The sequence below is a fragment of the Lemur catta genome, chromosome 16 (assembly GCF_020740605.2).
Source record: "Lemur catta isolate mLemCat1 chromosome 16, mLemCat1.pri, whole genome shotgun sequence".
Lineage (NCBI taxonomy): Eukaryota > Metazoa > Chordata > Mammalia > Primates > Lemuridae > Lemur > Lemur catta.
The window spans coordinates 52,822,779-52,835,002 of NC_059143.1; the positions used below are offsets into that span (position 1 = coordinate 52,822,779).

The following is a 12,224-nucleotide window of genomic DNA, read 5'->3' on the forward strand; positions in this document are numbered from 1 at the left end:
AGATCTAAATTGTTTTAAATAATCACATGATGTAATTAAATTGATGCTGTACTGTATTCAGTGGAAGAGTGGTGCTCATGTACTGGCTGCTGATTCTTGTCCATTTCATATTTATGTCAACAAAACTGAATTAAGTAAGCTGATTTGTGTATAAAATAAGGTAGTATGTCAGGTAATACTTTTTGTTTGTTTTAGTTGTTGATATCTTGGCACTTCAGTATAATTTTTTTGTGTGCTGCAGATACTATAAACATTTATATCATTCTTCAAACCCTCTCTTCAAATTATTACCATGTTTTTAAGGAAGCTTCATGAAAGCTATTCATTTTCTCTTTTATGGTCCTTTAAATATTTAATAAAATGACATTTTCTCAAATTCATTTCATGATTGAAGTGTGAGATCAGCTAGGGGCAGTGAATGTTATATGGTGGTGTTGCTTTATCTGTCTCACTAACTGGCTGTGAAGACAATGACTAAAGAACCACAATTATTGTTGTGATCTTTTGGTCACTGTTAGTATACCCAAGTCAAAAAATGAGCCACCCAATGTAGATACAGTTATTTTTTCTGCTTTTGAAGTATCACAGTATATTTAATCTGTATGTAATCTTTTTGTTTAGCAAGAGTACCATTGTAATATGCATTTTCTGTTATATCTCTATATTTCTTGTTATATACATGTTTATTATTCTTAAATACTTTTTGTACAAATTTCTAGCAGAGAGTCAAGTTTTAGTTCTATAATTACTTTTATTTATTTTTTAGGGTTGCTTTTGTAATGAAGAAGCACTTAAATACTCATCTACTAGGCAAACATGGAGTTGGCACCCCAAAAGAAAGGTAATTGTTTTTCATTTAAAAAATATAATTGCATTTTCATTTTAGGCATTGTTTAATGACATGACTTCTAGAATTTTTATCACGTCAGTCCATCACATTTTGCATTTGTGGTACTCTGTTGAATATCATATTTTACACCATCCTTCAACAAAAATATAATATCACATTTTAATTAAAACATTCTAGTCTAGAAATATTTGAAAGGACTTGGGGGCTTTGAATTTGTAAAACAATCTTGAAATTGTAGAAGACTTAAATTTTAAGGAATTCTGTAAATGCATTAGAATGTGCTAAAACAAATACCTAAAACTAAATTTTCTTTGTTTTTTTCCCTCTATTTTTACTTTGAGGTTTTAAAATAATATTTTTTATTTTTTACTGTAGACTTAAACATTGCTAATATTAAAAAAGAAGTACATCTTGTGTCATCCCCCAAATAATACTACAGTTGCCATGTCATGAAAAATAACACTACAATTATTATGTCGTCAACTGCCAGGTTTTCTTTTTTCTTGCTACTGTATCATAATTAGCTTCATCACATAGACTTAATTATATTAGGTGAACTGAAATACAGCAATGTCAGTTACCAGGTGAGCATGGCTACTTCTGAAATTTTAAATCTTTAAAATGTGCAGCTCACTCAGAACTAGTGCAAGCACTGTCACCTTCCTTAAAGACAGGATAGATTTTCAGCTTCCCTCAAAATCCTCCAGGATAGTATCCAATATTCTACAGACACTCCTAGAAACTTTAGCTTTTTAATGGCATTTTAAAATGTCAATAATGATGCAATTTGTTCTACGACTCTTAAGCCTGGGGACTCTTCAGGCATATTTGTAAATGTTTAATAGTCTTTTAAAAAATTTTTAAATGATCTTACCAGTATTTTCTTTGTTTATAAGGAATTAACTTGACTTTTCTACTGGAGGCATATTGTTTTCTTTAGCTTTGTAGTCTGGACATAGACTACTGTTGTGTCAAAATATTGGGGTGTTGAGTATGCCTCCTTTTACCCATACTTTTTTTGGACACTGTATTTAATAATTGCAGTCAAAATATATGATATGACTATGCCATGAATACATTATTCTTGAAATTTAAAGACATTCTATACTTTTTTTTTTTTTTTGAGACAGAGTCTCACTCTGTTGCCCGGGCTAGAGTGCCATGGCGTCAGCCTAGCTCACAGCAACCTCAAACTCCTGGGCTCAAGCAATCCTTCTGCCTCAGCCTCCCACATAGCTGGGACTACAGGCATGCGCCACCATGCCCCGCTAATTTTTTTCTTCTTTATATTTTTAATTGTCCAGCTAATTTCTTTCTATTTTTAGTAGAAACGGGCTCTCGCTCTTGCTCAGGCTGGTCTCAAACTCCTGAGCTCAAATGATCCGCCTGCCTCGGCCTCCCAGAGTGCTAGAATTACAGGTGTCAGCCACCGCGCCCGGCTGACATTCTATACTTTTTTAAAGAATAATTTGGTAATTGTCAAAGTTATGTTTCATACATGTTAAGTGAAAACAAAACATGTTTTTAATTATATTCCTGTTGCTTTAGGCGTTATCTCAATCATTCTATGAACTTATTAGCAGTGCATTATTATTCCACTTTTATAGATCTAAGGACTGAGAGCCACGAAGATACAATAATGGCTTATTCAATATCTCATAACTAATAAATGATGGAACAGTTATTTTTCTGGCTCTAATTTCAAAATAAACTTGAACAAAATAATCTAGATCAAATAAGTAGTAAAAAGAAAACATTTACCAACTTTCCTTTAAATAGTATTCATTTTGAAATAAAATAATTTTACTTTTTATCTAGGAATTTTAAAAATTTGAAGAAATGTTTGTTCATATTGTTTCGTATAGGTGAAAAATTCATCTTTCTATATATATTTATCTGTTAAGCACCTTAAAAATATTAGATACCCTCTATATTTTATGAGTTTGAAGATCACAGGTTTACTGTTTGGTTTTTCATTTACCCTTTTCTATGCATTCCAGGACACTTTCTTTTTCTTTCACTCATTTTCAGTCCCAAACACATAAAGGGAGACTCAGAAAGAGGAAAGAGAAAGACTGGATGTCTTTCAGCCCTCTGTGATATCGTAAGCTTTTCTCAGTCATTGACACTATTTTTGTCCTAAAATCAGGAAATGAATCTCAAATGAGAAAGAGCAACTGTCTTATGGATTATTACCTTTTAAGTATTACAAGTTGCGATGTTCATCTAAACCAGACGTCTTTGATTCAGTTGTTTTTCCTATTAAAAGTTCTTTGTTTCAGGGGACTTCTTGTTTGGCACTCTCTCTTATTACGTAGAAATATTGAATTAGAATGCCAGGACTTGTCTACGGCCATACCATCCTGACCATGCCTGGGCTAGGAAGCTAAGCAGAGTCAGGTGTGGTTAATACTTGGATGGGAGAATGCCAAGACTTCAACATCAGTATAATTTTCAGTGGACACTCATAGGTGGAGAAGACCCAGATTTAAGTGGCAAAAAGTAGCATAACAGATGTCAGAAGGCTCCTTTCTTCCATTTCACCCTCCTGCTTGGTCTTAGTGTAAGCAAAGAAATCCTTTATCAGCATGTTCAACCATCAGTCTGGGCATAACTGTTCTCTAAATTAAGTTAAATATTTTTCTTACTTATTAAAACATTAATGCCTTGGCTATACTTTTGCAAGCTTGCTATATTTTAATTTCTCCAGGACAGTATAATCAGTTTTTTTTAATGTTTTGAATTTGATTCTTTCCTCTAATGCATTGCATATTATAGCAAATAGTAATAGAAGTTAGCTAAATAGGCTGTGACAATTAAATTAATAATGCATTTTATTTGCAAGTATTTAGGCCTTGTGCTTTGACTGATATATGCAAAAATGATAATTTATTAAAAATAAATTCATATACTTGTACTATAAAGTTTGATGAACCAATACATTTTGTCAGCATGACTATCATTAGAAAGAGAAAACTAAATAATTTCAAATGTTTTCTTTGAGACTCCATGAACACCTGAGTGATGGCTTGTGTAAGAACATACTTTTTTTATCCCTAAATTTGCATTAAATTATTTTAAGATCTTATACTACAGTATTTCTGAAGTCTTATACACTTAAATACAAACAACTAAATATAACCACATTCAATTCACATTCTAAAATAATAAACTCCAATTAATTTGCAAGTTCATTCTAGAGTATTCCCTATTTTAAATGAGTAATTCTCTTTGTATTATAAGTAAGCCAAAGTATCTTTATGACTCTTTGAATTTCCTAATAGTAATCTAGCAAACGAGCTTATCCACAATTATCACAATTGGAGCAGCCATGCTAAGTATATCTTCTGTGAAAGCCAGGTGCATATTACAATGGAAGTGGATGGCATTTGTAGTTCAGTGCCTGGAAATCAGCTGGGCTTTGAATGACTGTGTAAATAGGAGGAGGAGGAAATGATTCGCTTAGAATTTCTCATCTGATACATTGCTTTTGTGGTGTGGGGGATACCATTAGGACATATCTGCACTGGTAGCATCTCCTGGAGGCTGATACACTCAGAAAACCACTTTACCAATAAAAGATTTTAAATTAGATGAGTGCATCAATAAAGTATCAGTGTTAAATAATTTCATAACTAAGGAAATATACCTGTGTTTTTACTGATGAATATCCAGATCAAAACCTTACTGTTTTTTCAGTGCAGCCATTTTTGGAGGAGTCTGTGAACCACTCTCAGATAGTGCATTACTGTCAGCAGCTGTTGGGTGTGTTCAGGCCCCTGTGACGGGCTCAGGGCTGGTCAGTATTTTTGTCTAGGCTGAATGGGATTTCCCCCAGGCCCCCATATGATTACTGAGCTCTGAAATTTGTGCTGACCTCTCCCCTTTTATCAGACATTGGGGATTTGGGGTTAACTGTCTTTAGTACCTCTGATCGTATTGATAAGTAAAATCTTCCTCCCCCCCAATCTAATTGTGGGAGAGAAATCCTGGCAGCTCTGAAACTTGTTCTAATTTGGTTTAAGCCACTATTATAGGACATGACAGTGTGTGAGTCTTTTCGAGACTATCTTGTCCCCTTTCTCTCTCTTCTGAAAAACTTTTATATGTTAAAATTTCATAAAAGCATCACTGTTTTCTGTTTTTCAAGTTTAGATGTAAGCTTCACCCTTTTTCATGAAATATGAAAATATCCCAAACAGAAACATTCTGGGAAAAGCATAAATACATACATATGTACATGCACAGTTGTTTTTGTAGCTGTAGCCAGGTTACTTTGAGAGAAATAATATATTTTACAGAAATCCTGAATAACATATAGTATAATAGATTAAAATTTATCTTGTCAGTATAGATTCTATTCATAGTATTTGATTTAACTCTCCTGTTAAGTCTCAGTTGTCACTTTATTGTCCATTTAAAGAAATATTAATAACTTGTGTTCATCTTAGTTGCTCTTGTTGCATATATTTTATTTTTTAAAGGATAAAAAGTTTTCCTCAGTATTTACTTCACAGTGAATTTCTGTAAAGTAAATACTGCTTTTTATTTTGTCATTGAAATGCATTGTTTATTCTCATGAATGTGTTGTGATATTAGGTCTGTCTGATGTGCTCCTGTAGGAGCTCTCTGGAGTGCACTTTATAAAACTCTTCAACTTGTGTGTCCAGGCTTCAGACTCTCCCCACCACCACCTGCAACTTACTGTCCTCCCCTCTCATTTCTTCCCTTCCATCCATCAGTACCAATCTTTCTTCTTTCTGCTTTTTTTCCCCAAGAGGGCCAATTTAGGAAAAATAAAGTGTTTATGGGCTCCTCTCCACTTAAAAAAATATTTATACAAGAAATACCACTGTTGGGCCAAAGTGGAGGGAAACCGTGTCAATTCTTTCCATTTTGGGTTGCATATTTTAATGAGTGGGCAGGTTACTATATTTTAATGGCTTAATATTGTTTTTGCATGAACTGAAGACTCTTCCATTTTTTCCCCATCTCTTCATCTGTAGACAGTTAAATATAAATAATACTCTGTGATCATATGATGTGGTTTTATTGTGAAGAGGTGGGATCTAATAGCGAGATAGCCCTGCTAGATAATCCCTTCTACCTGGAAAAGTAGATAGGAGTCATACGAATTCATCTAAAGCCAAGCTTATTATTTTTAGAAAATTTGTTTCTACATTTTACTGGCTTAAAACAATAATTTATTTAAGCATATATGTAGATAAGTATATATTTCCCCACCAAAGTTACTTGCCACGATCTGGGAAGCAGTTCTAAATTAGATTGGTAGTTTGGATTTTCTATGATTGCTTTGTCACCAATGTCTTATGGTGACATAGAAAATATGGGTATTTTCTATCTCCTGCTTTAGAAGTTTTCCAGGTGAAAGTTTACGAAAGTAAGCATCTGAGGTGTAGAATATTGGGATTGTGGATAATTCTCCTGGCTCATTTCTTGGGGAGTGGGGAGCTTCTCTCGTCCCTGGGTTCCTCACCTCTCGCGAAGCCATGTCCATCATGCTCCTGCATTAATTGAGAAGTCAAAAGCTAATGGAATATCTGGATTCCACGTATTTGTCACATAATTTACTTTGGTGCCCAGAATGCCTATTCCTTCCATTCATTTCTTAATGCACTTTCAGTTTTATCCTTCAGTTATTCCCATTGCTGGGGAGCCGCTTTCCTTCACTGCCTTGTTTTTGTTTTCTTCCTCCAGTGAAATTGACTTTACTGATTTGCACAGTTATGATAATGACTTCAATTTAAGAATGTTTTAAGAAGTAACCTTATGAAACTCATATCTTTATTATAAGGTGGTATTTAGGATGCTGTTCGTGAAAATATGTCATGTCTTCCTTATAAGACTCAGGGGAGTGATTTCTGTCTGGTCTTTATTCCAGGAAAAGTTGTACTTTTCTGTAACCATTTGTCATTTTAGTCTTTGGTACTAGCAAATCATGTATATAATTGAGTTTTCCTCTTTATGTTTACTGCTGGGAAGCTCAGGACCAAAATTGTGATCCATCTCTAGCAAGCAGTGTGGACTTCAGGGAATGCATTTTATTTACTACTGTTATTTCCAGTTTTATCTTTTTTCCCCTTATGGGGAAGTCTCATTTTATGTCAGCAATATATTTTAACAACCTCACATAAATCAAAACCCACATAATTCAAGGGCAGTTTTGCAAAAGGAGTTTTTTTAAAGTCAAGTCAATATTTTTTTGGAAGTGTGTACATCTTCAGTCATTTGGTTTGGGACACAGTGTTGAACATTGTGCAGTCCTGTTATTAGATATGTTTTTTTAATTGTCCTTGCCCTATTGTATGAACATTTCGTGCATTTTTGTGTAGTCCTTCAAGAGTGCTTTTTACTTCTCAGTATTACCCGTTATTTTAAAGAATGCTTGTTCCTAAAGTTTGCTGATTAGAGACAGGTAATAAGCACTCCTCAGAAAAAGTAGGGAAGATCCAGCGTATTTGCTTTCTGGCTGTATCAAAAATACTGCTTTCTTTAGTGCATCTTCGTTATGTTCAAAAAGAAACCATATTCACTACTTTAAAAGAAATTCTCATGTTAGAGGTAGTGAGATTTTAAGTGTTAGTAGTATATATCACAATATAGAGATTTTTTTCCTACTGTTTCTAAGATTTATTCTTTATTTTTAATCTAGGAAATTTCTGTGTATCCTGGGCACTTAAATAACATGAATATTATAAGATTCTTATTCCTCAGATAATACTGGTTATTATATAGTTATTCACAATATGTTAAAATATTTAAAAGAGGAAACAGCCTGAGTAAGGCATTTTGTGGGGAAGGGCATTATGAGCATCTCATTTATTCGCTAATTAATTGTTTCAATAAACGTTGGTTACAGCACCTACTATGTTCCAAAACTTAGATGGCATGTAGTATTTGAAGATGACACAGCTGTGTTCTCAGGGACCTTAGATTTGGGGTTGATGGGCAAAGGATAAGGACAGAGAGACAAGACATGTATAAAGGAAAGAGGCATTTTATTAGGTAAAAGACTTGAAGATAAACAGGGTGCTACTGTGGGGAGTGTCTGGGAGAGGTACTATTTTAGGATGCATGGTTAGGAGAGCCCTTTCGAAGGGCCACATTTTATGTGAAATGTGGAGTTGGAGCAGGCCCAGCAGAGAGCACCGTTGAGGCCCTGTGTAGGTGTGTGAGAACTTGGCATATTCTGTTCCAGTGTGCCGGAGCTGCACGACCTCAGGCATCAGGTTGGGGAGAGTGGTCTAAGGTGAAGAAAGAAGATCCCAGAGATGTGTGCGTTGTTCTAGGAAATGGGAACTGATGAGAAGATTTTGTTTAGGGGGGATTTCGTTTAGGTAAGAATGAGCCTGGGAGACTGGGTTGGAATCTGGCTGAAAGGGACCCTGACTGCTGTGCCAGTGACCTTGTACTCTGCACCCAGAAGGACGCCAGCAAAGTCGAGAATGAGCTCCAGGATAGACTGCAGGCTGGTGGGTTAACATTGTTACTGTGACGACCGCTGTTGAACTCCACCTCCGTTTCCGGGGTTACTGCCTGGTCCCTTCCCTCCCCTGGCCACTATTTCAGTTTCTTTCTCCTCAAATTCGTAATTGCAGATCCAGCCTGCTAATAAGCCTTTTAATCGTCTGTTTTATTTTGTCAGATAGATCCTTTCCCTTATCCTCGTATCTGTCTTCTCCTTTCTGTATTTTTGTTCTGCTTAGTCTTTGTACGTTCACACATCTCACCTGTCCTGCTCACCAGTCCAAATCATGTGCTTATTTCAGGTCCCAAACTGAGGCCCCTGTCCTCTGTGAGTCCTTGTTCTTGTTTATTCTGTCTCTGATTGATCATCTTGCTCGTCACATTCCTATGGAACGTTAGAGAATAAAGCGTAACTAAATATATATTTTCTAAATTAGAAATTCCTTTATCCCACCGCTTCTATCTCCCAAAAATGAAATCCAAAAGATTATAATAATACTTTATACATTGTAATTATGTTATCCAGTACTAGTTCAATGAGTTATTAGGCCAGGGACATATGGTTTAGTACTCTGATAATCTTAACTAAAATGACAATTATTTTATTTTATTGCTGCCTCTTCCATTCTTACATAGAAATGTTTGAATTCTGTAGAGATATTGAGGTATACCTTTTCTAATATGGTTGTTCCAGGTGCTTTGTGTGTCATAATACATTGTTGTTTCATGTGACAAATTAATTTTTTAAGGGATTTTTTTCCCTGCTACTATTTAGTGTAGTGGTTCACTCAGATTTTGGGTCTGTGAATATCTGCTGTTTTTGGTGTTTTTCCCCAGCCGGCATCTAGAGTATTTTTGGCCATTCTCTTCTTTTATTTCACTTAAATTACTTTTAGAACACTGGGGCTTATACATCTGGACTCTGACTAAAATATGCCTTAAGCTCTTATCTTTAATTCCCAGTCAGTGGCAGCATTAAAGAGAACAAAGGCCTATATGTTCACTGCAGCCTTCAATTATGCTTAATTACCAACTTTGATACAGTTTCATTATACAGTACTGACTTTTTGTGAGCAGTTCTTTATATTCATGATGTCTTGGTAGTTGTGTATAAAAGTCTGAATTAAATTTTTTCCTGAGGAATTTTCAGGAAACAGAACCTTTCTCAAGTAATTTTTGTCAAGTTGCATCAAAGCAATTTGATCTCATGTTTTAACAGATGAGAAACAAGATATTTGTATTTCATTATACTACAGTGCTATTATAGGAAAAATGAAGTGTTTACATACATTATTTCTAAGACAGTTTTCCCCCCAATTCTTGGTCCTAGGGCCACTTGCATGATTGATCTATTGTGAGTTTAAGACAAAGGGATTCTCTACTAACACTGTGCTGTTTTCTCACACTTAGTACTCATAGGAGCCAACAGGCAGCTGTTGATGTTCTGTATGGGACATGTCGGTCTTGTGGTAATCCTCGGGTTCTACAAAATGTGTGTCTGTGATTTCTCTTAGTCCTGGATTCATTTTCAAAGGAATCATAACACTGTTCAATACTTCCTAAGCTATTAGCACCTCCTCAGGTGAATCGTATGAAATTGACATTTAATAGGTTAAAAACAGTCAAATATTGTTAATCTCAGATGAGTCAACCTAATTTTATTTAGAAATATTTCTAGCATATGATGTCAATATAAAGATCTGTTCTTCAGGGAAACAACCATTTCTATCGAGTTTAAACTTAATCCAGTTTTTTTCTTGTTTTATGAGTAATGATTTCCTAGAGAGCTGGTGCAGTAATACAGATGAAGGTGGGTCAGGGTGAGAGGAGGAGACGTCTCCACAGACACGGTGCCGTCTTTGCAGTCGCTGCTGTGCTGAAAGCCACGCCTCCAGTCTGCTAGGCCAGAGTCACTGTGTATTTTCTTTGCAAGGCTCAGATTTTGTCTCCCTTACTCTATCAAGTGGTCCCTAGATTTCTATTCTAAATAATCACTTCTTACTACTTAGCACATTCCATCTTGTTCTCCTTTTAAAAAGGCGTATGCCCTGTCTCCAGACTAGATAGTTAATTTCCTGACGGCCTGATCCTCAACTTTTCTTCCCTGAGCTTTTAAAAGAGTGATTAACACTCTGTAAATATTGATGGATTTAGGATATTAAAATCTTCGTTGTGATTTTTCTTTTGCAAGATGGACTTCTAGTTAGCTGGTCTAATTTATGATTTACAGACACAGTATAAAAAAGATATTACCACCTAATGAGTTCACCCCACATGTGTGGTCCTTGGGGTGAATGTGGCTTTCTCATCTGTGATGCTGAGGACAGCAGTGTTTTGGAGAAGGTTTTGGTGAATTAGACCTGAATTTATAGTTATAAAAGTACAAAAATATCATATAGGTACAGCATTTTATAATTTTAAAAGTATTCATTTTTAGATAAAAATGTTCAAGAAGTTTTTAGTTGCTAAAATCTAAATATCTCTGTTTCCCTTTTCCATGCTAATCTTGTAAAGTAAAGGACTATGAGAAACAGCACATTCAGCAGAATATGCATATGAAAGTTTTTATTTAAATTAGACCCAAATTTTCTTTGAAGTTAATTAAAACGATAATTTCCCCTTTCATTCTCATAGTGCATTGTAGTGTTCAGAATCTCTTCTTCTCACTTTATATTTATAATTATGTAATATGGATGTGCCATGGATTTTTGGAAACTAGACAGTAGCAGGCTTATTTCTGGATAACGAGTGTTTTAAGATTTATGCCGTTGCCTTTTTAAAAATCTTATATTGTTAATATGATAATAAGATTTTGAAGATGAGGAAAAATTTTAACTTAAGAAATGACCCTAATGCTTATTAATTTGCTATTAGTACTCATAGTAGTAACAGTATATGAAAATACTTCAAAGTTTCAATGTGTTTGAGAGATACAGTGTGAAAATATTGTTCTTATCATTTATTTTCAAACTAATTTCTTTATTTTTGGTTTTGTTAGCATTAACTCTATTTCTGTTAGATGAAATGAAAACAAATTTAAAACTATTTACATGGAACATAACCACATAAAACCAGTAAAAGCCGAGCTGCTGTGGTTGAAGCTGGGAGAGGATCCCAAAGACCAAGACAGTTGTGGAGGACTCTGCATGTCTCAGCATAGCTAGGGGGCTTTTCATTGGATTAAAGAAAACATGTTTTATACATGACTTTCTTTTATTTGTACAGTAAGCTATTGACATTTGCAGATTTAAAACTCACAATATTGTCAATGCATGAGTGACACACACAATTTAAATTTTTGTAGAAGTTCAAGTTTGAGTTGGGCATGTTCAGAGACCACCGTGTCAGAGCTCTTAATTTAGCTAGTGAGAGAACCCTGTATGCAAATCTCAGTACTCTTTTATTTTTTGTGCTCTGTCATGAGTATGTAATACCTCTAAAGAAGTGATTAAAAACAAAACATTTTATTCAAAAGAATCCAACTATTGATGATGCAAAGAAAGAATGAAAAAAATCTAAGGATGTAATCATTGTTAGCCAAAAATACAAAGTGGGATAAAATAAAATCTGGAATGTGATGTTCTAGTTTTCATGTTGGTTTTAAATTCACAGGTATTCATTATATTCATGAATGAATAAATAAAAACAAGGTAGTTTTGTGCCTGGGGGTGAGACCATAATTTTCCACATTAAAATGATCCACACCATGTGCTTGATGTGTAAACCAAGAAAAGTGATTTTTGGAATTTTTATTTAGTCCTCCAGCTAGTACAAAAACTACCCCATTAAGTGAAGGAGAAATCTTATTGAATGTTGAAAAGATGACGCTCTTTTTGGGTAATGTTATGAATGGAAAAAGTCTGATTTTCAACAAAAATGGTACTTG

General features: G+C 34.6%; 1 protein-coding gene across 1 annotated transcript in view; it reads left to right on the plus strand.

Moving 5' to 3' along the window:
* The window catches only part of ZNF407 (zinc finger protein 407), a 402,430-nt gene that overhangs the window by 152,204 nt on the left and 238,002 nt on the right, over positions 1-12,224 (plus strand). Inside the window, exon 4 of the mRNA XM_045527946.1 lies at positions 767-841. Within this exon, the coding sequence (XP_045383902.1) occupies positions 767-841 (75 nt within the window). The remainder of the gene's footprint in view (positions 1-766; positions 842-12,224) is intronic.